Consider the following 27,068-nt stretch of genomic DNA (forward strand, 5'->3'; position numbering starts at 1 on the left):
AAGGGCCTTCTGGTGGTTCCCTCACTTTGAGAAGTTAAGTTACAGGGAACCAGGCAGAGGGCCTTTCTCTCCTATAATGGCAATGGGGTCTCACCTGAGAGGTGCTGGAACTGAGTTCCTGTGAGTTCCCCCTGGAGGAAAAAACCCTGGTAAAAACTTTTAAGAGTGCATATGTTCAAAATGTTTATTTTGAATAATTGTGGTTGCAGATAATTGTCAGATAGGGAGGTGAGAGTTTCTCTTTCTTTTTTTCTGTTCTTTTAGATTATATGCTATAAATGTGATAAAGGTTTTTGTTCAGTTTTTTCTTCCCTGTTTTTTCTTTTTTTATATACAATTGTGTTTGGTACAGATAATGAATATTCTATTTTATATTTCCTTTACTGCTATTCTTTTTGGAGATGTTGCTTTTTATGAGCTTTTTATTAACGTGTTTGGATTTTACTGCTTAATATGTTAAAAACCTTCAATAAAAATACACACACACACACCATAGCTGTCAACGTTTCCCTTTACAATGGTGCCCCGCAAGACGAATGCCTCGCAAGACGGAAAACCTGCTAGACGAAAGGGTTTTCCGTTTTTGAGTTGCTTCGCAGGACGAATTTCCCTATGGGCTTGCTTCGCAAGACGAAAATGTCTTGCGAGTCTTGAGATTTTTTTTCGCTCCCCCCCCCCTTTTCTAAGCCGCTAAGCCTTTAATAGCCTTTTAGCAGCTAATCCGCTAATCCGATAAGCCTTTAATAGCCGCTAAGCCGCTAATAGCGCTAATCTGCTAATCCGCTAATAGGGTTGCTTCCCAAGACGAAAAAACCGCTAGACGAAGACACTCGCGGAACGGATTAATTTCGTCTTGCGAGGCACCACTGTATTTAAGAGAAATTCCCTTATTCCGAATAGGATTCCTCGCAAGAAAAGGGAAAAGTTGACAGCTATGAACACACACACACACACACACACACACATGCATGTATATGCAACACCTCAGCTAAAACACCTGCACCGGTTTCCCATAAGATACCCTGATGTTTTATGATATGTCAGCATAGAAATATTTATGTAAGTCAATTACATACAATGTTATCAGAAAAACTGGCTGTTGGCACTTTAAGCCATGTATTCAGCCATCTAAAGGCAGTGGCAAAGCAAGGTTAGGTGGTACCAGGTGCGGAAAATTTCTTGTCCACCCCCCCATTAAAAAAAAAAAATTGTCTGCAAAAAGTGGTTTGACTTTATTTCATATTTTTTGGGGGGGGGGGGGAGCCAGAGTTATTGAGCTTTTTTGGGGAAGCCCAACTTGTTCAGCTTTTTGGGGGGAGATCCTGTGCCTTGCGGCGAGAAGTCTGACTGCTGCCCTACGGCTGAGGGCCTAACCAGCAGAGTCTCTCACAGCCTTTTGCCACCCCCCTCGGAGGTGACACCCACCTTGCTCCGCCCCTGTGTAAAGGTAACACAGCATCACAGGAGAGGTTCAGTTCTACGGCCAACCGGAGCCAATGAAGTTCCCCAAAAGTTTGCCTGGTCTTGAACTGGCCCCCTAGCCTGGAATCGCAGCCTTTTCCAGTTCCCACTTGAATTTTGTGCATGAATCTAATGAGTTTTCAAGATCCGGTTCCCACAGCAACTGTCAAGAGCGCCACAGAATCTGTCACTATGCCGGATACTAAATTTATTTCGCAATATTGTTTCCTGCTGCCTTCTGCGGCTCTGCTGCCATGGAAATGCGGGCAGGACAAGCCTCTGCCGGAAGAGATGTCCTTGGCAAGGAACAATGAAAGTGTGGATCTCGCTTCTCTTCTCCAGAAGGCTAACGTGCAAACAGGAGGGCTGGGCATTCAAGCACAATGGATCTGTTTTTGGTTTTCCACAGAATCAGAATGGGTGGCACCTTTCAACCGGGTGACTTAAAAGCAGTCTCCGAACTTCTAGAGTCTCCTCCCTGGACCAATTTAGAACTTACCTGCATCTTTGGAAAAGCCACTTGGAGCAGCTTCTGTGGGGCCCTCCAGGCAACCCTGTTTCTTGAGTATTTATCCTGATTTGCTTGCGCAACATTTACGCCGGGGTTAGATCATATCTGGTTTTTATTGAGCATCTGATCTGTTCGTGGGGCAGTTATACAATAAAGAGCATTCGCTCTTGATTTGCTTGAAGGGTGTTACAGTCGTACCTTGGTTCTCAAACTCAATCTGTTCCAGAAGTCCGTTCCAAAACCAAAGTGTTCCAAAACCAATGCACGCTTTCCCATAGAAAGTAATGCAAAACAAATTAATCCGTTCCAGACTTTTAAAAACAACCCCTAAAACAGCAATTTAACATGGATTTTACTATCTGACGAGACCACTGATCCAAAAAATGAAAGCAATAATCATTGTAAAGGTAAAGGGACCCCTGACCGTTAGATCCAGTCACGGATGACTCTGGGGTTGCGGCGCTCATCTCACTTTATTGGCCGAGGGAGCCAGCGTATAGCTTCCGGGTCATGTGGCCAGCATGACTAAGCCACTTCTGGCGAACCAGAGCAACACACAGAAATGCTGTTTACCTTCCTGCCGGAGTGGTACCTATTTATCTACTTGCACTTTGACGTGCTTTCGAACTGCTAGGTTGACAGGAGCAGGGACCAAACAATGGGAGCTCACCCCGTCGCGGGGATTTGAACCGCTGACCTTTTGATCGGCAAGCCCTAGGCTCTGTGGTTTAGACCACAGCGCCACCAGCGTCCCAATAATAATCAATGTACCGTACTATAAAATAAATAAGACAGTACTGTAGATGATAAAAAATAAAATTACATTTTTTTCTTACGTGCACTGATGATAGTCGTTGTTTGTATGGGAGGCTTTTATCCATTTCCACAGTCACAGAATCAATCAATCAATCAATCAATCAATCAATAGCTGAACTGGGTTCCACACAGTCACAAAAACAAATTAACTGAAAAAGCCTCAAAAACAAAAACACAAATAATTAGCAAAAACAAAAGAGCCAAACGTAATCCGTTCCAGAAGTCCATTTGACTTCTGAAATATTTGAAAACCAGGGCGCAGCTTCTGATTGGTGCAGGCGCCCTGGAAACAACAGCTGACAGCCACATCAGATGTTCGGCATTTGAAAACCGGAAAACTTCCTGGTTTTCGCGTTTGAGAACCAAGGTACCACAGTAATACATCTTCCCTTTAGTTATCCCAACCATGCACCATGTTATACACCTTTAGTTTGTCTCTCTTGCTCACAGTTTGTAAAGCTAAAAGCTCCCGATATTGACACCTCACGGGAGAGCTGCTCCAACCCCAATTTAGTTGCCCTTTTCTGCAACTTCCTCAGCTCTAGATTACCTATTTGAGGTGTGGCAATCAGAACTGTACACGCACAATTCCAAGTGCGGTCACACCATAGATCTGCATAACTGCACAATGTCGTTTGCAGTTTTTCATTCCTTTCCTAAGGACTCCTAACACTGAATTTGCCTTTTGCACAGCTGCCGCACACTTAAGTCGACTTCTTCATCAAGCTATATCCACGGACAACCCCAAGGTCTCACTCTTGGTCAGTCTCTGCAAGTCCAGATTCCAGAAGCGTAAGTGAGAAACTGGATTTGTTTACTTTTCTGCTCCACATCATACTTGCATATATTGAACTCCATTTGCAGTTTTAATGCCCATTCATTTAGTCTGGACATACAATGGTACCTCTGGTTACGTACTTAATTCATTCTGGAGGTCGGTTCTTAAACTGAAACTGTTCTTAACCTGAAGCACCACTTTAGCTAATGGGGCCTCCTGCTGCCGCCGCGCTGCTGGAGCACAATTTCTGTTCTCATCCTGAAGCAAAGTTCTTAACCTGAGGTACTATGGGTTAGCGGAGTCTGTAACCTGAAGCGAATGTAACCTGAAGCATATGTAACCCAAGGTACCACTGTACTTCTTTGGAACTCCTCACAAGGGTTGCCCCATGTGTCCTCTTTTTCCAGGACACGTCCTCTTTTTCAGGGGTACAATTTCTGTCTGGGTTGATTTTTTTTAATTTGCCAAAATGTCTCTGGCTATACTTTCTGGATGAGACATAGACATAACTGGTGGTCGTAGACTTGCTTCCCTCTTCTCTTCCCCTGGCGCCCTCAGCAATATATTACAGCTTCTATAGCCTACATATAGTACAAGTATTTAATCTGGTGTCATCCACAAACCTTGCCAATACCAATCCTTCGGGGGGGGGGGGGGGCTCTCTTCTCACACCCCTCCATGCTGGAGAATCACTGACAACACTAGGAACTGCCATTACACTCCCCTCCCCAAGAGTTGGCACCAAAACAAAGCGGCCGCCGAGACCACATAAAAGACCAACATTAGCTCTCAGTATGTTTCTGAGAACAATTCGAAGTGTTGGTGTTGACCTTTAAAGCCCTAAACGGCCTCGGTCCAGTATACCTGAAGGAGCGTCTCCACCTCCATCGTTCTGCCCAGACACTGAGGTCCAGGGCCAAGGGCCTTCTGGCTGTTCCCTCAGTGAGATTGCAGGGAGCCAGGCAAAGGGCCTTCTTGGTAGTGGCACCCGCCCAGTGGAATGCCCTCCCATCAGATGTCCAGGAAATAAACAACTATCCGACTTTTAGAAGACATCTGAAGGCAGCCCTGTTTAGGGAAGTTTTTAATGTCTGATGTTTTATTGTATTTTAAATATTTTGTTGGAAGGCGCCAGAGTGGCTGGGGAAACCCAGCCAGATGGGCAGGGTATAAATAATAAATGATGATGATGATGATGCAACTCTTGTATATTTGCCCCATTCCAAAAAGGATCTATACCTTATATGGGGCTCCTTGTGTCTCATACGCACATGAGAAAAATCACATTCCTGGTAGATCCCATATCTAGCACATTTTTCCTTTAAGACATTTTGATTGCCATTTTGATCATACTGGCTAAAGGTAGTGGTGGGGCTGGCTGTTTTCTCCGGTTGTTGTTTCTCAAAGTACTTTTAAGATGCCTTGAAGAGCAAAAGGAAGACAGCCCTCCCAAGCCAGTTTACATAACAATAAAACTAATAATAATGATGATGTCAGATATGACGCCATAATATAAAACAGTCCTTAAAAACACACACCACTCAAAAGTCCAGCCAATCTATAAAAATATGTCTTTTAAATAGCAGTAAAATAGCCACTAATAATCTGAAACTAGCTCAAATTTTCCCAACTAAAAGGCATTTTGGCTAAAAGAAGATTGGAAACAAACAGGTCTCCAGAGCTCACCGTAAAGCCAGAACAGATTAAGAAAACGACGTATCTTTCTCAAGAAATCACACAGATGGGGAGATCAGCAAAGTGTAATACCTAATACAACCGGACCTTTAGACTATCACAGCTTTGGGGTGGGATTCAACGGAATATCTGCAAAATCGGGTTGTGCAACTGACTGAGCGGTCTTGTGCAACAACCCCCCCAAAATCGGACTTTTGGGGGAACAGAAAGGGATGTCAGATAGAAAGTGACAGGTAACGCTTGCCTTGAAGCAGTGTCACCTAGCCTCTCTGCAAACAGGTCTGAACGTCACCTAGTTTTCCTGCAAAGAAATCAGGATAAATTCTCAATTATAATAAGCTGTCCTCAAGAATTTCCCTAGACTAGGTGTTCTCCTAACAACACAGTGCCCTCCAGTGGTAATTGGAGGAATGGCACCCAAAAGGTAAGACAGTGAAAATACGGTAGTTATCTTTGGGCTTGCTTATATGAATCAGAGGTCAAATAAAGCTATGTAGAAAATAACTGAAATGCAGCATTTTAAAAAAGAAAATAAAAGAAAGTTTTTGGGTTTTCTCTTCTCCCAGCGCAACACTGCAAATTGAAGAAAAATCACCTGGAAGAAGTTAAAACTATTAAGCGCAGCATCCTAAGAATCTCAGCAGATTTTTTTTTCTTTTTTTTTAAAGTTTCTGCCCTCATGGGGCTCTTCGGGACAACTTGTTAATTTAGGTCATCCTGATTTGCTTATAATACAAAGCTTATTATAGCTGCTTTTATTGTATACTTATTCATACCCTTTTCCCCCCTGACAGAACTCAGGACGGCTCACAGATAAAAACAAGAGCTGCTAAAAACATAGAAAAAAATAATTAAAAAGCAATGAAACACTGCAAGAATTAAATCTATCTATCTATCTATCTACAGTGGTACCTCGGGTTAAGAACTTAATTCGTTCTGGTGGTCCGTTCTTAACCTGAAACTGTTAACCTGAAGCACTTTAGCTAATGGGGCCTCCTGCCGCCGCCGCGCAATTTCTGTTCTTATCCTGAAGCAAAGTTCTTAACCCGAGGTACTATTTCTGGGTTAGCAGAGTCTGTAACCTGAAGTGTCTGTAACCTGAGGTACCACTGTATCATCATCTCTCTATTAAAACCATACAAACAATTACAGTAGAAACTGCATGGCACCAATCCCCTCATTAAACATAGTCTTAATAGAATGTCTTCACCTGCTGGTAGGACAGCAAGGAGGCAGCCAGTCTAGCTTCTCTAGGGAGGAAGTTCCACAATCTGGGAGCTACCACCAAGAAGGCTCTCTCCCACATCCCTACCAATCATGCTTGCGAGGGTGGTGGGACAGAAGGACCACTCCCAAAGATCTCAAAACCAGAGTAAGTTCTTATGAGGGGATACAGTCTTCCAGACAGCTTGGATCTAAGCCATGTAGGGCTTTATAAGTCATAACCAGAACTTTGAACTGTGCCTGGAAATAAACTGGCAGCCGGTGGAGCTGTTGTAGCAAAGGGTTTTACACAATCATTAGACTGTATCTGGTCTGAACATTTGTTCTGGCTTATAAGACAGTTAAAACAGCAAATAGCATCCGCCCCAATATGCTTGTGGGGTGGTTAAAAGGTCTTCCCACTAGTCATTCATCCATCCAAAATATTTTGATGCCTTTTCCTAACAACTTTCCAAACCTCAAAAAGTCATCGTTGTTGTTGTGTTCTTGCTGCAAGAGGGCAAAGGCTGGGGATTTCTTGGCCGGCTGGATCGGCCATTTCTGTCAGCACTAGGTGATTGACATCCATCAAAGTCCCTTGCACAGCCCCTTCCAAATGCCTGACAATCAGCCCTGTGCTCAGTTTTTCCCTAAATACAGCAGGGCCTTCTCTGCTGGTGTGTTTTGAGTCTCTGGATTTCCCTTCTTAAGTTAGCTCCATCTGTGCTTGCTCTCTCCCCATGGATTTCAGAGGAAAGTTAAGGCTTTTGTTGCTGTTGTCAGAAATCTGGGATTAGAGGAATTAAACCGAAGCTGCTATGAGGAATTTGTAACGACATATTTTTAAAAGGGTTTTAAATTGGTACAGTGTGTACTTTTAGCCCAAACGTTACCAGAACAGGAATAACATTATCAGAGTTCTCTCGGAGTGGATTGATTAAATCTTGTCATGCACCCATCAAAGTCTGCTGCCTGAGGTAAAGTCTCTCGAGACGCGGTCTTCTTGGTAGCTGCACCTGTTGTTATATGTGAGACACAGTCTGGTGTGGCAATTTGGCTAGGACTGGGGAGATCCAGGTTCAAATCCCGTGCCCCCAGCCATGAAGCTCACTGGGCGACCTTGGGACAGCCACTGTCTTTCAGTGATGTCATACACGCGACATTGCGAGGAGCCAGGGGGCAGAGACAACCCCCCCGAATACTGAGGGGGGCCAGTCACTTCAAAAAATACATTGGGGGGGGGTGAAACTGCCTCAGCCTTGGCTCCTAGGAGTTGGTGTGCCTGCTAGCTTTGTATGTGATTTTTAAAAGAAAGAAACAAATCTAATACAATACCAATGATTTATTATTACCATTTTTTCCCCTCTATAAGACACACCAGACCACAAGACGCACCTAGTTTTTGGAGGAGGAAAACAAGAAAAAAAATATTCTGAATCTCAGAAGCCAGAACAGCAAGAGGGATCGCTGCGCAGTGAAAACAGCAATCCCTCTTGCTATTCTGGCTTTTGGGATAGCTGCGCAGCCTGCATTCGCTCCATAAGACGCACATACATTTCCCCTTACTTTTTAGGAGGGAAAAAGTGAGTGTTATAGAGCAAAAAATACGGTAATTAAATTTGTATACCGCCCTTTAAACGAAGATCTCAGGGTGGTTTACAACATAAGAAACGAGAGATTTCCATGGTACTATTATCTTCATGGGTCCATGCTAACTAGTGATAGAAAACGGTAGAGCCGATTTATTCAGACGAAGCAGATCCCAAACATGGAACTGCGCAGCTGAATTCAAGTTTATAGAGCAAGAATGGTAGTTTCAATTGATTATGTAGGTTAATCTGTGTTTTGGGGAGAGGTGGAGATAAGAGGGGATGGTTCTGCCTTGCGGGAGAGGATTTGATAAAACTTTTTATGGCTCGCCCAACCACATCTAGAGAGGAAAGGCACTTTGCATATGTACAATCTGTACTAATGCGTTCAGTTCTTCATTCGAAAATGTCCAGGGAATGAAATGAATTGCTCTAAAAATATGCTTTATTGGTAACATGCTTTGACGTTAGACGAGAGAAAAGAACTTCATTTCTGATTCCCGCATTTTAAAACTAATCTCTTTGTGTATTCTGTCGTCGAGAGGCTGCGCAGTGATATACCGTATTTTTTGCTCTATAACACGCACCTGACCATAACACGCACGTAGTTTTTAGAGGAGGAAAATCCGTAGGCATGCCACCCGTAGGCATTCCCTCCATAACACGCACAGACATTTCCCTTTACTTTTTAGGAGGAAAAAAGTGAGTGTTATGGTGCAAAAAATACGGTATATTTCTTACAAGCTGCCAAAGGCAACGTTCTCCCTCCTGATCTTCTGCAGATAAACCTGAGCGAATAGAACAGTAAGGGAGGGCCATCTAGTCCAAACCCTTGCAATCGCTGCTAAAGAATCCCCAACAAATGGCAATCCAACCTGTTTAAAAACCTCTAAGGAGAACCCACCGCCTCCCGAGGGAATCCGTCCCACTATCTAACCGTTCTTACCGTCAGAAAGTTCTTCTTGATGTTTCGTCAGAATCTCGTTTCTTGCATTTTCGAAGAGTCAGACCAAATGGGCCACCTCGCTTAGGAATGCCTACCGGAAGCTGTTCTCTAAGGTTTCAGGTAAGTGACTCTCCAGGTCTCCCTGCATATGTCGGAGATCGACCTTAGGACCTTTCGCATGCAAAGGAAATGCTCTAGCACTGAATTATGGCCCTTCCCCGATAGAGACAACGCTTTAATTTCAACAAACAAACAGATCTGGTAACTAAAGGTATGTTGCTGATGAGGAGATGAACGGTGCTCTTTGCGTCTTGCCAAATAACACAGTGATTCTTGGTCACTTTGTGCAAGCTGAGAGTTTCCACCCAACCAGACTTCCTTGGAGCCTCAAATAAAATATAACTTTATTCTTGACAGCAGGATCCACCTGGGGGGGGGAAGGGGGGGGAAGCAGAGAAAAGCAATACAGGACTGGTCTTATGGGTTTTTTTAAAAAGTGAGGGACTCTTTATTGAGAGCAGCATATTATTTGTTTTTAAAAAAGAACACCTGTTGGCTGTTCTACCCCTCCGCTTAAGCAAACTGAAACTAAAAAAAAAAAATGACTCTAGGCTGCAATTCCAGTAATAATATATATAAAAAAATTACTAAGGCTGAGAGGTGTCAACTTTTTTTTTTTAAACGTAAGAAAGGAAAACAAACATTGCCCCAAATAATCATATAAAAAGGCGGCATTGGATAGTCAGGAAAGCTAGTGAGAAATCTCCTTCATATGCCAGGCACTTAAGTGTTCTTTGCTCTGTTTTTTTGGATACGCAGGGAGGTGCCAGAAGGCCTGACAAGATGGACGACACGAGGAGAAGAGAGGTGGAAGGACTGCTTAATAAATATACAGGTTCCTCGCCGGATGAAAGAAAAGGACTGCGTGTGAGGGGCAAGGAAGGGGGGGGTCTCTTTTCCAGTGTGGGTGGGACACCAGATTCTGTGCAAGGGGGCAACCTCCCAAGAAAATGGCGGGGGTAATATGGCCACACAAAAAAGCTGCTGGACCCTGTTCAGATAAGGCGTACAGCCCAGGGAGTGGAGCTGGGGCTGGTTGCCTTCTAAAGCCTCCTAGGTCAGCTCAACTGATATGGCAGAAGGTTGGGGAAGGAGGTGTTTGAAAATGACCGAAGCACAGGGTTGGGAGTACCTGCTGCTGAAGCCATTGCACTGAGAAATATAAATCAAGGCAGCAAGAAATGCCAAACCCACAAGGTGGACCTGGGCAGGCGCTGGGACACGGTTTTGCTGTATGTACAGAATCAGACAGCCTCCCCCTGGGCGTTGCTCAGGGCTTACTTTAGACTTCTTCCCAGTGCTTACCCCCCCCCCCCCCAAGAAAAAACCTTGTGGGCTGCACAGCAGCACAGAAAAGCCCCCAGCATGCTGCACTCTACCCCGCCCCCAATGTTAAGACACTTTCTAGCTCCTGGAAGGAACCTGGCTGTGCTTTTCGCTAAAAAGGATTCCCCAAAGGGGTTTTGTTCAAGGGGAGGGAGAAAAGGATAGATGTCCCGAGACAGAGGAATCACCACAGAGACTCTCTTTTTGTGACTGGCCCACGGCAGCTCCCAGATTCCCCTTCATCTCTGGGACGTCGTTGTTTCCAACTAGCCCTGCGGATTATCGGAGGTAGAACCTGGAGAAGCGCAGTCTGGTTGGGCGCAAGGGAACAGGGGTGGGTGGTAGAAAAAGAGAGGCCTTGAGGCCTTCAGGACCGCTGCGTCTGTGACCCTCCGCGTGGGCGCTGCGTGTAAAAATCCCGTGGTCCCTTTGGGTTTCGACTCTTAGGTCCCGGTTTGAGGAGTCTGTAACAGTCAAAATGCCAAAAGCCAGGCTCCCGCTGTGTCCCAACCCCGGCTAGAGGAGGGCGGGCAGCACCTCCCTGCTCAGGCCTTGCTTTCGGACGGGTTCTCTCCCAGCATGTTGGCGATCTCGCTGAAAGACGGGCGGTCCTTCGGGCTGGGAGCCCAGCAGCGCTGCATCACCTTGTAGAGCTTGGAGGGGCAGCCCTCTGGGTGGGGAAGCTTCATCTTCCCAGATTGTAAACCTAAAGAGAGAAAAAGAGGAGGCTGAGGACACAGGGGACAGCTGGGCCAGCCCTTAGCAAGGGGCACACACTATGGAAACTCAGCACTGAGACTCTTGTAAAGGTTACGGTAATTTCAAAGAACTGCAGAGTGGTGCATACTCTGGTTATCTCCTGCTTGGACCACTGCAATGCGCTCTACGTGGGGCTACCTGGAAGCTACAATTATTCCAGAATGCGGCAGCCAGACTGGTGACTGGGAGCGGCCGCCGAGACCACATAACACCGGTCCTGAAAGAGCTACATTGGCTCCCAGTACGTTTCCGAGCACAATTCAAACTGTTGGCGCTGACCTTTAAAGCCCTAAGCGGCCTCGGTCTAGTATATCTGAAGGAGCATCTACACGCCCATCATTCAGCCTGGACAATGAGGTCCAGCGCCAAGGGCCTTCGGGCAGTTCCCTCACTGCGAGAAGTGAGGTTACGGGGAACCAGGCAGAGGGCCTTCTCGTTTCCTGCTTGGCAGGGGGTTGGACTCGATGGCCCTTGTGGTCTCTTCCAACTCTATGATTCTATGGTAGTGGTGCCTGCCCTGTGGAACGCCCTCCCACCAGATGTCCAGGAAATAAACAACTACAGTGGTACCTCGGGTTAAGAACTTTATTCATTCTGGAGGTCCGTTCTTAACCTGAAACTGTTCTTAACCTGAGGTACCACTTTAGCTAATGGGGCCTCCCGCTGCTGCCGCGTGATTTCTGTTCTCATCCTGAAGCAAAGTTCTTAACCCGAGGTACTATTTCTGGGTTAGCGGAGTCTGAAGCGTCTGTAACCTGAGGTAACACTGTATCTGACTTTTAGAAGACACCTGAAGGCAGCCCTGTTTAGGGAAGCTTTTAATGTCTGATGTTTTATCGTGTTTTTAATATTCTGTTGGAAGCTGCCCAGAGTGACTGGGGAAACCCAACCAGATGGGCGGGCTATAAATAATAAATTATTATTATTATTATTATTATTATTATTATTATTATTATTCCCGGGGAATAGGCACCAGTGGGGTGCCTATCTGGTAGCATGGAGCCGATGGCATCGATCCATGAAAGCAGCAAGAGAGGTTGATGGATCGTACTTCATCCTCTGCAAGGAGATAAAGAAAGAATGTGGTAGCGGGCGGATGGAAGCTACAAAGGACGGCTGAGCACCGGAGGAGGTGTTTTTGCTGAGCAACGGATTCCCTCAAGGTATGGTGATTTTATGGCTGTGAGAGTGAACGCGAATTGAAGCATTCTTCGGTTCACTGAGTGTCTGCTTTTGGATGAAAACAGCACGGAGAAACAGCCTGCATATTTCGCATTCCTGAGGCTTGATAAGCTTGCTAGTCCAGTTGCTAAGCAATGAGACGTCAATCTTTTCAGCTACGTCGGAGATAGTTAGCTTGAAAGAAAGTGGAAATTTAGTAGCCAACGGAAGAGGGGCTGGGACTGTAAAAGGCTGGAAAAACACTGGTAAAAATTCCAGCGTTTGTTTTGTCTGTTGTCTCACTGCTCTTGGAGGGACTTTCCGGAGCTGCCTGTGTTTAGCTGCCAAGTGAAAGGCAGTAAACAACCCAATAGACTCTTGGATTTTACAGGCTTGAGAGTGAGAGCTGAGGCTTGGATTCAAAATGGATGCCAAGAAGGGGGGAGGCTTACCTTACCCACCTCCACTAACTAATGACAATTATTCCTCATGGTCTGTAAAGATGAAAGCCCTGATTCAGAATCAGAGGATTTTTGGGGTGATTGATAACCCCATCCCTGCTGCACCAACGCCAGGTTGGAATTCACAGAATGTGAGAGCCAGGACGGCCATAATTCTGTGTATCTCAGATGATCAACTCGTGCATATTCAGGATTTGGAATACGCGCATGAGATTTGGCAAATACTGCGTAGAATACATCAAAGAGATGCTGGTTCTTCAGCATTGCTGCATTTTGAAAAACTGACCAATCTGAGGCTAGCGCCTGATGGAGATGTACAAGCGCATCTGACAGAGATGAAATTCTTACGCCAGCAGATGGCGCAATGCAATTTCCCTCTTCAGGAAGAGGTATTCTGCTTCATGATTATTAACAGCCTTAATCGGACTTATAAAACAGTTGCAAGTCAGCTGGGTTCTCTACCTGCCAGAGATCTTACGGTGGAGAGAATTTGTTCGGTGGTTCTCAGTGAGAGAGACAGACTTGCTGCAATAGATGTCAATGACAGGGGGAGAGAAGCTCGGAGTTCTGACACCCCCACTGCTACTGCAAGTGAAGAACAGGCTGTTGCTTTGAACGTTGTCCGTTGTTACAATTGTGGACAGACTAGGCATCTTCAGCGGAATTGTAAGAAGCCACGTCAACAGAAAGGAGCTAAGGTAAAAGCCGTACCAAGTCCCAGGTGAAACCTGTAAAAGCATTGCTGTCAACAAAAGCCGAATTTTCAACGGAGAACGCTTTTCTCCTTGACACTGGTTGCACGCAACACATGACGTCGCGCCGAGGACTATTTTCAACGTTTAAGAAGCAAAGCTTCACTGTGAAACAGGCCAATGGCCAGGAGCTGAAAGCGACCGGGTTTGGAACTGTGTATCTTGAGAGTCTGAACTTGACTATTAACAATGTGTATTTGGTTCCTGATTTAAAGTTCAATCTGCTGAGTGTTTCGCAGATCACAAAGAAAGGACTGATTTTGTCCTATGATAGAGAAAGCTGCAAAATCTTCAAAGATGGAGAGCTGTATCTTTCTGCCAGAGAGAAAGATGGACTGTATTTGTTGACTTTTGATCAAAGTGATTGCATAAGTTGTAATGCATCTGAGTCTAACATGATTTCTCTTGCAGGTATGAAGAAAAACGTCCAGAAGACGACGCAAGTAACCAAAGCTTTTCAGTGAGTGTATGCTGATGTGATTGGTCCTCTAGCACCATCTAGAGGCAATGCAATCTTGTGTGTGTGGATTATTTCTCTCATTATGTGTGGATATACATAATGAACAAACCACAAGAAGCCTTAGAAAGGTTTAAAGAGTTTTGTGACAAGGTTAAAAATGATCATGATGCTAACATTGATTGTCTTTTCACAGATGAAAAGCCAGTTTTTCTTTTACAGGATTTTCAGGATTTCCTGGATAAGAAAGGGATAAGGCACAAGACTGCTGTTTCAGCAGATGCATGGGACAAAAGTGTCTGTGTGTAAGTGAACAAAGAATTGCAAAATGGCATGGAGGCACAATTGCTGAGTTCACATTTGCCACATGAGTATTGGGCGGAATCGTTATTGTTACTCTTGGTTGAGAAAGGTTTCAAAAGGTTTAGGAAGTTCTCCTTTTGAAAAGCTATTTCATAGAAAACCTTCTGTTGCCCATTTTAAGGTTTTTGGGTCTCATGTCTTGACTGATGCTCCAGGTGGAGTAAAGAATGCTAGAGGCATTTTTGTGGGTTATGAAAAGGGTCTCTACAGAGTAATTTTGTCAGAATCTGGTCAAGTGATTCTCACAAAATTTCTAGAGAGTGCTCCTGAACAGGAGAGAGTAATTGTTCACACATTTCCCACTGAGGACAATTCAGATGATGATGATGATGATTTTACTGACAGTGATAGCTCAAAGAGGTCAGTTGACACAGTCATTGAGAGGAAATCTCACACAATGGATAGACCTTCACAGGTGAAGGATGAACCACTGTTTACTATTGGAACTGGTTCTCCAAAGAGTCCTGAGACTAAACCAGTGAGCAGAGAGGATCAGCACCTTATACGCAGGTCCGAGAGAGTTACAAAGGGTGAACCACCCAAGAGGTATTCAAAAGAGTTTGCTAACTCAGCTGTAGCATGTGTTACTATTGTTGACAACTCAAGACAGGTTAAAGGTGTGTCTAAGTCAGAGACAATGACACAACAGGGAGTTGCTAAGCGTAACACTACATTCCCTAGCCAAGGTAATGCAGATGCACTCATTCCTTGGAAGTCAGACAACCAGAGAGGTACACTGGGAAAACCAGTGGCGGGTAGTTCCAAGAGTGGAACTGAAACAACAGGGAAGTGTTATATGTATAACAACTGTTTGTTTTCTTCTCTGGATCAAGCTTTGCTCGCAGCGCACATTGATTCATATGGGGGAGTATGTTACGATATTGAAGCAATGCAGCCGCGAGCTGCTAGCTTGAAAACAGCACATGGTGGAATGTTAGGACTGTTCCGTGGGAAACAGAGGGACAGTCAATTCACAGGGCAATTAGTGTAATTGCTAATTCTATATCATTGCTTCTATATTGTAACAGTACGTACCTGACAGCACCTCTTCATCCGCCAGCTTGGAATGGGGCATATCCCCCAGTGTGAATATTTCCCACATGACGACCCCAAAGGACCAGACGTCAGACTTGGTGGAGAACTCGTCTTCCAAGACGGCTTCAGGGGGCATCCAGCGGAGAGGGATCCTGGCTTGGTGGTAGTGATAGTACTCGCTGCTCGTAAGGAAGCAAAAGGACAGGTCAGTTCTCTGGCCCCTAAAAACCCCCAAATGTGCTGCATTCAGACCAGCCCAGGGAGGTGCAGCAGTCTCTATTTACCTGCTGTAAACATCCTTGCTGAGGCTCAGACTGGACACCTTCACCTGCCTTTGTGCGCTGACAAGGCAGTTCCGAGCTGCCAGGTCTTTGTGCACGAATCTGCTGTTGGACATGTGCTCCATCCCCAGGGCCACCTGGCAGCAGAAGGACACCTGTTTGGAAAAAGACCAGCACTGTAAAAATGTAATCAAGTCACCTGGAATGCTTTATGCCAGAGGTTTTCAACCTTTTTGGGCCCACGGCACCCTTGACCAACTACAGTGGTATCTCAGGTTAAGAACTTAATTCGTTCTGGAACCTGAAACTGTTCTTAACCTAAGGTACCACTTTAGCTAATGGGGCCTCCTGCCGCTGCCGCACAATTTCTGTTCTCATCCTGAAGCAAAGTTCTTAACCCGAGGTACTATTTCTGGGTTAGTGGAGTCTGTAACCTGAAGCGTCTGTAACCCGAGGTACCACTGTACTATCTTTCTGTGGCCACAACTATGGGGCTCAGGAGTCGTCCAGTTCTGTCGCCCCTTGCCTGCAGCCTCTTGCCCTTTTTCGAACCCCCTCCCTCGGGGAGTGTTCCCTCAGCCTCCTCTCCCCTTCGCTCTCCTTGGGAGTCCTCTGAGCAGCCGCAGCTGTCGCCCCTGGTCTCTGAGCTGCCGAAGAGAGAGGTGCCTCCTCACACTGCCCCACAGAGGCCTGGGGAGCACCCCCTGGCCAGCCCCAGAGGCATCATTCGCCTGCTGAGCTTGTAGCCAGGGCTGCTGCAACAAACAGCTGTGCAAGCCTCTGGGAGGAAGAGACGTAAGAGGGCATCAGAGAAGGGAGGGAAGGAAAGAGAGAGAGACAGAGGCCAGTGTTGCATGTGGCACCCTGGCATCATTCAAGGCAGCCCAGGGTGCCACAGCACACCGGTTGAAAGCCACTGCTTTATTTGGCACAAAAATGGAAGCAAGAAGAATTACCAACGAAAGAAGAATGGCAAATGAAATTAATGGACTATGCAGAATTAGATAAATTAACAGGAAGGATTCCAAACTCACGGGACCAGAGATTCATAGAAGACTGGAGTAAATATTTGAACTATTTGAAAAGCAATCGTAATAAGCAGATTACGCTAGTAGGACTGCAAGGAGTTCTGTAAGGAGGATTATATGAAATATTGCAAGGAAGATTATGAAGAGAATTATTAGTTAATGATAATTAAAAGTAATAGAGAAATTCAGAAATGCAGAATAAGTGATAAAGAACGGGAAATCTTCAGAGGTTGTTGACAGAAGTCTAAAACATTGTATAAGAAAAGAAGATATGTTAAATGGCTGTTGGAAATGATATGTTAAAAAATTAATAAAAATGTATGTAAAGAAAACACTACTTTATGTGTTTTCTCATTGTACTGTAATGCTTTTATCTGGTTTTTTATAATAGTAGATCCTATTGTTGACCTTGCAGTGAAGGGCAATTGAGTAATTTCATTACTAAAATACACCTGGATTGGAAGGGGGATTTAAGGTTGTAGCCTATATGTCGTGCCAACCATTTAGACCAAAACCACTGAATTATATCATGGTCGGCCCCCTGGAAACAGCTGTGCCTTGTTCCCTCCTCCCTGGGCTGTCGGCTGAAGCATAAAACTGCCTCAGGGAAATTGGTGCAAAGTTCCCCCAGGGGAAATTGGTGGTGCAAAGTTCCCACTTCACCTTCTGCTTGGTGCTGATGGGCTGCGGCTTGAGCTTCTCATCTTTAGTCCTGGAAATCCGGAGGAACTGCTTCAGATCTCCCTGCCAGGAAAGAAAAGGAAGTTGCTGTTTTCAGAACTGCACGCAGAAAGCACCGAAAGGCAGGAAGGACGATGACAGGGATGGCCTCATCTGCCCAGGGAAAAGCGACGGCATCTTCTCTGGTGCTACCAGGAGAGCGCAAAACCAACCGAGTGTGTGAGTGAGAGAGATTCCTTCCGTGTGGCTGCAACAATCTCTGCTTCGCATGCAGGTGGTCCCAGGTGTGACCACCTGGCATCTCAAGGTAGGGCAGGAGAAGTCCTTTGCCGAAAAACCCAGAAAGATGATGCCAGTCCATGGAGACAGTGCTAAGGTGGATCAATGGTCTGGGCTTGGGATAAAATAGTGTCCCATGTTTCTACATCCATATATAATCTGGAATACCCCCTACGAACCCAAATATTATCTTCCATTAACGTCATCGTATTCCTCCTCCTCCTCATCTCATTTGCTTTGCAATCATTTATCTCACTGCTATCTCCTTCTGCTTCAGGAAACTTTTAGAAGTGGGTGAATGATTATATATGCATTCCCTTCACTTACAAAGTAATATTGCCCTGTATAGAATCCAGACTCCCTTGTCACGCCATCCATTTCGGAGACTGAAATCTATGCAGTCACCTCCAATGCAAGCGGCTGGTGTTTCTACATAAGCTGCTGGCGTTTGCCCCCAAACTAGAAAGCAGTTAAGGGCCACCCAATGTTCATCTGCCTCTCAAAGAGATGTCTAACAAGCAGGCATATCTGCTTTATCCAAGACCTTCAATTCTCAGCAGTATCCTAGGAGCATCCCACTGTTTTCATTGTGGCAATTCCCCTAGTTAACGGGCCTTTTAGCATCAGTCAAAGTATAATCTATTTATTTCAGTTATAAAGGTAAAGGGACCCCTGACCGTTAGGTCCAGTCGTGGCCGACTCTGGGGTTGCGGCGCTCTTCTCGCTTTATTGGCCGAGGGAGCCGGCGTACAGCTTCCGGGTCATGTGGCCAGCATGACTAAGCCGCTTCTGGCGAACCAGAGCAGCGCACGGAAACGCCGTTTACCTTCCCGCCAGAGGGGTACCTATTTATCTACTTGCACTTTGATGTGCTTTCGAACTGCTAGGTTGGCAGGAGCAGGGACAGAGCAACGGGAGCTCATCCCGTCATGGGGATTCGAACTGCCGACCTTCTGATCAGCAAGCCCTAGGCTCTGTGGTTTAGACCACAGTGCCACCCGCGTCCCTGAATTTTCAATTATACCACAGAGGAAATCAAGGTGTTGTACATGGTTCACCTCTTGCAAGGCAGGTCGGACTTAAAAGAGACTGTGATTGGCTCCACATCACCCAACCAGCTTCGTGGCTGAACGGGCATTTGAACCCTGGTCTCCTAAGGCCTTATAACCACCACACCATGCTGGGCCTCAGTAAAACGCCTTTGGCAGGAGAGAGATGTTGGCCCGATTTCAAGGCCAGGCTGCCTGCCATAAAGCTCCTACAAAGATTTGACAGTCCCAGAGGGGCTTCTTACCAGATCCACATATTCCAGAACCATATAGTGAGGCTCAGCTTCCCGGCAAAGGCCCAGCAACCGCACCACATTGCTGTGGTTCAGCTTGCCAAACATCTCGAACTCTCGCCTGAAGTCCAGCTGCAGCTGCTCATCCCTCGTTTGAAGGCTCTTGACCAAAACAAGCACTTCGGTTTCGTTGTCCTCGATGCCTTTTGCCTTGGCCAGGAAGACTTCTCCGAACTCGCCCTTCCCTGGAAGAAGAGGACAACCTTTGCTGATGTTCTCGTGGCAAGCGGGGAGATAAACCAACACAATGTACTGCACAAGAACTTCGTATGTCCTGCACGGAATACCGTTGACCTATTTACCCATGATCCCAAATAGCTACATGATACTTTACACCTATAGTGTGCGGTGTTAGTTAAGTGACGGAAAGCAAATGTCGAGTGGTCAAACTCTAGGGGGAAAAGGTTGAAGTCACCAGCAAGCAAATGCAAAGCAGGATTGTTTATCAGAATCTGCGTTCGACAGAGTGACGGAATCGCCCTCCGACGATAATTAACGACCTGAGCCTCTGATAAGGCTCCAGGCACATCCCCCATTCAGCAGAGTTTCCAGCACAGGGAAGAGATGAGAAGTTTGGGCTACATTGCTAGGTTTTATTACAAAGCTACGCAGACAGAAAAGAAATACATCCTCTCTCTGTGAAAGCAGAGAGCAACTGAACAACAAAGGAACAGGAAACCAGTAGCGTCACATCCATCTCCTGTCTGACTTCAACAGCCTGGAATGTGTGGAATGCAAAACAGAGACTTGTGACTCCAAAGCACTGCACAGAGGCAAACAGAAACTAACAGTTACCTAAGGTAATGCAGCATTACCTAAGGTAGTGATTGTCTGCAAGTTAGTGCGGGGAAAGTGCATCTTGTCGCTGGCGCTGTGCCTCTTGCTGACCGAGGAGCCGCTGCCAAGATTGGTCAGGGCCACTTCTTCCTGGATCTCAGCGGTGGTCTGGCCATTCTGCAGCAGAGTGCCCCCTGGAAAGAGAAACGGGTTTGTCAAAAAGGAACGCTTTTAAGAAGCAGAACGCTTCCTGGGGATCGCAAACTCCACGCTAACGAGCCTCCGGAAACAAAAGCATTGATTGCAAAGTGCATGCAAGGTGCATTTCAGGGGAGCCCAGTTCCCAGCAGCCCCATAAAAGGAGGCCAATCGCTGTTCTGCTGTGCGGCTGCTAATTGCAACCGAAGAGCTCTGCGCAGCTGAAACACTGTGGGGTGAATGCAGAGGGGAACGAGAAGGCAAGAACTCCTCCCTGGATTCCCAAGGGCAGAGGTGAGGAACCTTCAGCCCGCAAGCCAAATCTGGCCCTGGCTTGGGTCCCTATTTAGCCCTTAAAGCACCCCCAACCTGTCCCACACCTGATGTCATAGGTGACATCAGATGTAAGGCCTCAGGGATGTAGCTGTGCAACCGAGTTCCCCATGGGGAAACTCAAATCATGCAGCTGATCCCCACAGAAAGCAGCTTTGCCAAGCATAGGGCTGGCAAACTGTGTTTCCCAAGCACCCGACAATCACATGGCTGCCAGGCATCTAAAGTGCTGACCTTTAAAACGACCCTAAACGGCCTCAGCCCAGTATACCTGAAGGAGCTTCTCCACCCCCATCATTCTGCCTGGACACTGAGGTCCAGCTCCGAGGGCCTTCTGGCGGTTCCCTCCCTGCGAGAAGTGAGGTTACAGGGAACCAGGCAGAGGGCCTTCTCGGTGGTGGCACCCGCCCTGTGGAATGCCCTCCCATCAGATGTCAAGGAAATAAATAACTATCTGACTTTAGAACACAACTGAAGGCAGCCCTGTTTAGGGAAGTTTTTGATGTTTGATGTTTTTACTGTTATTATTATTCTGCTAGGAGCTGCCCAGAGTGGTTGGGGAGCTGGGGAAACCTAGCCAGATGGGCAGGGTATAAATTATTATTATTATTATTATTATTATTATTATTATTATTATTATAGCAGCACTGTGCAAGGGACTTGGGCAGGTGTGTTGCTCCACTCACCTATCAAACCCATTCCACAAGACAGATCATTATCTGTGCCACACACACCCTCAGAAAACTTTGTTTCTGTAGCAAGGACTCAATGCAACCACCCTTCTAGAATTTGGGATCTATTTCAAGGCAGAACAGTCCATTTTCCCTACAAAGCAGCTTGCCTTGGTCGCTAGAGGGCGATGCTGCCACAGAATTCAGAGGAGCCTGCTAAGTGCACAGAACTGGCTGCCTTCCAGCTCCTGCAATTTGATTAGCCCCTCTTGCTGTTTGGCCTATCACTCGAGGCTCCTGCTGGATACCCCTCGTGGTTATTTCATAACCCTCCAGTAGTCGAGATCAGAACTCATCACAGCTCCTCAGCAGTCAAAGCAGGAGGGAGGTCCCGCTGTCGGCAGTGACGGATTAATAAGAGTATTCTGGGCAGCTCCTGCATTCTCAAGAGGAACCCGGCAGATTAAGTTTGCCTTGCACAGAAAGGTAAACATCTCAAAAGGCAGGAGATAGCAATTTAGAAAGAGGCAGACAGTCCTCTTCCTGCACAGCTATATTATTTCCTGCAGGTTATTATCAGCGTTGGGAGGGAAAGTTACAAAAACCTACTAAAATCAGCACCAAAGGAATTTAAAATCATGCCCCCTCTAAATAAAGCAAATTTATAGAAGTTCCTTCCCATTTTTTAAAAGTGTTTTGCTAAGTTTCTCTCCACAAAAGCGACAGAATAGCATGCTTCAGATCCTATCGATGCAAGTGTGAAGTTAGGAATATTTTTTGCCTCAATGTGCATTATTTTGAACTTATTTTGCTGCTTATTCACCTGATTCAGAGAGGTACTTTCCAGGCAGATTCTGAGTACAAGTTATGGATTAAGTTAGGAGGTGAGCAATGTCACATCTGAGATCTTTCAAGAACTCCTGGAGATTATGTTAGTTTTTGTCTATAATCCCTAGACTGGCCTTCCAAGTCCTCTGTCCTCCAGGTGTTTTGCACTAAAACTCCCATAATCTACAATTGCTGGCTGGCGCTGGCTGGGAATTGTGGTGTCCAACATCCTTTGGACCATCCCAAGTGAGGGAAGGCTCTGTCACAGTGTGATACCAGCTCCACCTGGTATGCAGGCTGAGACCCTACCTGCCCACGGACTGTCTCGCCAGAGTGGTGCATGCTCTAGTTATCGCCTGCTTGGACTACTGCAATGCGCTCTATGTGGGGCTACCTTTGAAGGTGACCCGGAAACTGCAATTAATCCAGAATGCAGCAGCTAGACTGATGACTGGGAGTGGCCGCCGGGACCACATAACACCGGTCCTGAGAGATCTGCATTGGCTCCAGTACGTTTCCAAGCACAATTCAAAGAGTTGGTGCTGACCTTTAAAGCCCTAAACGGCCTCGACCCAGTAGACCTGAAGGAGCGTCTCCACCCCCATCGTTCAGCCCGGACACTGAGGTCCAGCTCTGAGGGCCTTCTGGTGGTTCCCTCATTGCGAGAAGTGAGGTTACAGGGAACCAGACAGAGGGCCTTCTCGGTAGTGGCGCCCGCCCTGTGGAACGCCCTGCCATCCAGATGTCAAGGAAATAAGCAGCTATCTTATTTTTAAAAGACATCTGAAGGTAGCCCTGTTTAGGGAAGTTTTTAGTATTTAATGCTGTATTGTTTTTAACACTCGATTGGGAGCCGCCCAGAGTGGCTGGGGAAACTCAGCCAGATGTGCAGGGTATGTATGTATGTATAAATAAATTAATTAATAATAATAATAATAATAATAATTATAATTCTACATCAACTTGGACAGCTCTTCAGGCTACCTTCCTGAAAAGGAACCATTGCAGGCCCAAGCATCTGTCCACAACGAAGGCGAATAATTCATTCATCTTCTGAACCAGGAAGCCTAACCTGAATGTAGGCTACCCCATTCCTGGCCAGGATTCAAGTTCCAACATCTTACCATTCAAGCACTCCATCTCTGGCTCCTCCCCCTCCGGCTGCTTCTTCAGCCTGTTCGCCTTCCTCCTCTTCTTACAGTAAAACATGAGGCCCAGGACAATGATGATGTACGCCACCGCAGCTCCAACGGACAGCCCGATGGTCTGGATCATCTTGTAGGGAGTGTGGCTGCTTGGTGCACCCTCCCTTTCTGTCACCGGTTTGTCTGGAAGCAAGAGGGAGGGCATGACATGAAACAGAGACCTGCGATGCTGCCTCCACATCACAGCAGCCACATCTGGTCACCACATGCCACAGTACATACCGCAACCAAGCATGCTCTTAACTTTTCTTTGCAACGTACAGAATTAGCTCGACAACCCTCCCTTCATCAAGACAGCTGTGCCAGCATGTGCTGCCTCTTGAGCAGGGTGAACGGTTCTTTTCAGATGTTGTTAGAACCAGTCTGCGTAGGGTATTTTGTGTCCAACGGCGGCTACTGCCTAGTGATGCTGTTAAATGTCATAGTATGCAGACATGAGAATATTCTGCCCTTCTCCTCCTTTTCAACCACAAGTATGAAGAATATGTCTTGCCAAAAAACAGAGTCACTTTCTTGCACCCCAAACACATTTGCCTGACCACTCTGAAATGGACACTTATTTCATAAAATTTGTATGTTGCTTGTCTGTAAAAAAAAACCCTCAGGGCAGTTTGCAAAGAGAATAAAACAATAACACGGATTTTTAAAAAAGCTTCTAAAACATTCAATAAAAACTGAAATCATTGGCTTAGGAATTTATATAAGTTAAGTGATGTTTATAGAATCATAGAATCATAGAGTTGGAAGAGACCACAAGGGCCATCGAGTCCAACCCCCTGCCAAGCAGGAAACACCATCAGAGCACTCCTGACATATGGTTGTCAAGCCTCTGCTTAAAGACCTCCAAAGAAGGAGACTCCACCACACTCCTTGGCAGCAAATTCCACTGTCGAACAGCTCTTACTGTCAGGAAGTTCTTCCTAATGTTTAGGTGGAAGCTTCTTTCTTGTAGTTTGGATCCATTGCTCCGTGTCCGCTTCTCTGGAGCAGCAGAAAACAACCTTTCTCCCTCCTCTATGTGACATCCTTTTATATATTTGAACATGGCTATCATATCACCCCTTAACCTCCTCTTCTCCAGGCTAAACATGCCCAGCTCCCTTAGCCGTTCCTCATAAGGCATCGTTTCCAGGCCTTTGACCATTTTGGTTGCCCTCCTCTGGACACGTTCCAGTTTGTCAGTGTCCTTCTTGAACTGTGGTGCCCAGAACTGGACACAGTACTCCAGATGAGGTCTGACCAGAGCAGAATACAGTGGCACTATTACTTCCCTTGATCTAGATGCTATACTCCTATTGATGCAGCCCAGAATTGCATTGGCTTTTTTAGCTGCCGCGTCACACTGTTGGCTCATGTCAAGTTTGTGGTCAACCAAGACTCCTAGATCCTTTTCACATGTACTGCTCTCAAGCCAGGTGTCCCCCATCTTGTATTTGTGCCTCTCATTTTTTTTGCCCAAGTGCGATACTTTACATTTCTCCCTGTTAAAATTCATCTTGTTTGTTTTGGCCCAGTTCTCTAATCTGTCAAGGTCGTTTTGAAGTGTGATCCTGTCCTCTGGGGTGTTAGCCACCCCTCCCAGTTTGGTGTCATCTGCAAATTTGATCAGGATGCCCTTGAGTCCATCATCCAAGTCGTTGATAAAGATGTTGAATAAGACCGGGCCCAAGACAGAACCCTGTGGCACCCCACTAGTCACTCTTCTCCAGGATGAAGAGGAACCATTGATGAGCACCCTTTGGGTTCGGTCAGTCAGCCAGTTACAAATCCACTGAGTGGCATAGTCAAGACCGCATTTTACCAGCTTCTTTACAAGAATATCATGGGGCACCTTGTCAAATGCCTTGCTGAAATCAAGGTAGGCTACATCCACTGTGTTCCCTTCATCTACCAGGCATGTACAATTTTGAATTGAAAAGATATAAGGATGTTAATGAACTAAGTTAGGTTTATAAGAATTAGGATTTGGAAAGCCATTGTAAGGATATGCATGGAAATTCAACCAAGGGGAAGCGAGTCACTTAACAATGTTAATAAGTGTAATTTCAATAAGGTTATGATTTGTGTTTGTTTGTTTGTTTGTTTGTTTGTTTGTGTGTTTTGTTTGTTTATAATTTTGTGAAAATTAATAAAAAAAATGAAAAAAACAAAACAAAAATAACTGAAAACAATGAAAAAATTTTTAAACCATATTAAAGTCTATGTCAATCAATCAATCAATCATTCATGATCCTTTATTAGGCATAGACATTTAAAGCCTATGTCAACATTCCACACATATATATAAATGGGTAGGCTTGCCTAAAGAAAAATGTTTTTAGCAGCCGCAGAGAAGATTACAATGAAAGGATCTTCCCAAGGCACTACAAGACTGATTTGTTACAAATGTGCAGTGAGTAGTATGTGGCTTTAACAGTGCCAGTTCTGCAGAGTGAAGTGGCTGAGCGGGCATATTATGTGAACATCCCTTACCCACGACGTGGAGGAAAGCTTCGTGGTGCTTGATGTTGCAGCTGTTTCCGGCGATGCACGTGTACTTGCCGGAATCCTCACTGGTGACATCATAGATTACCAGAGAGTTGTTAGACATAATTTGGACCCTGCAAAAGGAAGCGGACGAGAAGGGGGGGGGGGCAGTAAGCAGAACATCCCTAGGTAGCTCCAGAGCACGGTTCTGTGCAAACAGAATACACCTGCACCACAGAATGGCATCTTTAGGGAAGCAGCTCTAGTGGACTCAAAGCCAACCACCTGCTACTAGCATTACTACGTGTTCTTGTTGTTGTTGTTATTATAGTAGCAATAATAATAATAATAATAATAATAATAATAATAACACAGTTGTACCTTGGTTTTCGAACAGCTTAGTTCTTGAATGTTTTGTCTCCCAAATGCCGCAAACCCGGAAGTGACTGTTCCAGTTTGCGAACTATTTTTTTGAAGCCGAACGTCTGCAGGAGCTTCCCGGGTAGATGGTTGTGCCTTCTGACTTCAGCTTAAAGCTTATGAAAACTAAAAATAATCTTCCTGCAGCCAATCAGAAGCCGTGCTTTGGTTTCCGAACGTTTTGGAAGTCAAACGGACTTCCGGAACAGATTCCGTTCGACTTCCAAGGTATGGCTGTTATTCAATTTATATACTGCTCTTTTCCTGAAGATCCCAGGGCAGTTATAACATCAAAAACATAATTGACGTGGCATAATAATAAAAATAATAAAATCAGAGAAGAAAATCATAATGACAGTCCACTCATATTGCAAAGGCCAAAGGCCTGGGTAAAGAAGAATGTTTTCGCCAGGCGCCTAAAAACATATAGTCATAGGATTGCAGAGTTGGAAGGGAACCCAGGGGTGATCGAGTTCATCCCCCTGCAATACAAAAATCTTTTGCCCAACGCGGGGCTCGAACCCACAACCCCCAGATTAATAACAATAATAATAATAGTAATTTTTATTTATACCCCACCCTCCACAGCAAAGGCTGGGCTCAGGGCGGCTAACAAGCAATAATAAAAACAAGTTCAATGAATACAACTTAAAAACAAGATTAAAATACAACAATTAAAATATTGAAACATTAAAACATTAAAATATTAAAATTTAGCCTCATCACAGGAGGAGAAAGGAAAAAAGAAAGAGGGGGAGGGAATCCAATTGACTCCAAGCCAAAGGCCAGGCGAAACAACTCCGTCTTACAGGCCCTGCGGAAAGAAATCAGATCCTGTAGGGTCCTGGTCTCATCAGGCAGAGCGTTCCACCAGGCCGGAGCCAGTGTTGAAAAGGCCCTGGCTCTGGTTGAAGCTAATCTAACTTCCATAGGGCCCGGGACCACTAAGGTGTTGCTACTTATGGACCTTGAGACTCTCCGTGGGGCATACCGGGAGAGGCGGTCCCGTAGGTATGAGAGTGAAGAGATTAAGAGTCCTGTGCTCTACCAACTGAGCTATCCCAGGCATCGCCCACCCAAGGAGGCTGCAAAAAAGAGCCAGTGGAGGGGTATCACTGGTTGGGGGGTGAATGTAGCCTGGGGAGTGACAAGGGTCAAATTTGACCCCTGGGGATTCCAACAGATC

The 27,068-nt window shown here is 45.7% G+C and overlaps 1 protein-coding gene across 1 annotated transcript in view; it reads right to left on the minus strand.

Moving 5' to 3' along the window:
• Window positions 1–9,476: 9,476 nt before the first annotated feature.
• PTK7 (protein tyrosine kinase 7 (inactive)) overlaps window positions 9,477–27,068 on the minus strand; it is a 106,996-nt gene continuing 89,404 nt past the window's right edge. The window contains exons 13-20 of the mRNA XM_080998124.1: window positions 25,469–25,596; window positions 22,916–23,119; window positions 19,800–19,955; window positions 18,937–19,169; window positions 17,346–17,426; window positions 15,658–15,809; window positions 15,374–15,552; window positions 9,477–11,091 (exon numbers count right to left, since the gene is read on the minus strand). Of these exons, the coding sequence (XP_080854250.1) occupies window positions 10,931–11,091; window positions 15,374–15,552; window positions 15,658–15,809; window positions 17,346–17,426; window positions 18,937–19,169; window positions 19,800–19,955; window positions 22,916–23,119; window positions 25,469–25,596 (1,294 nt within the window). The 3' untranslated portion in view covers window positions 9,477–10,930. The remainder of the gene's footprint in view (window positions 11,092–15,373; window positions 15,553–15,657; window positions 15,810–17,345; window positions 17,427–18,936; window positions 19,170–19,799; window positions 19,956–22,915; window positions 23,120–25,468; window positions 25,597–27,068) is intronic.

Source organism: Podarcis pityusensis (genome assembly GCF_964106645.2).
Source record: "Podarcis pityusensis genome assembly, chromosome: 3".
Taxonomy (NCBI): domain Eukaryota; kingdom Metazoa; phylum Chordata; class Lepidosauria; order Squamata; family Lacertidae; genus Podarcis; species Podarcis pityusensis.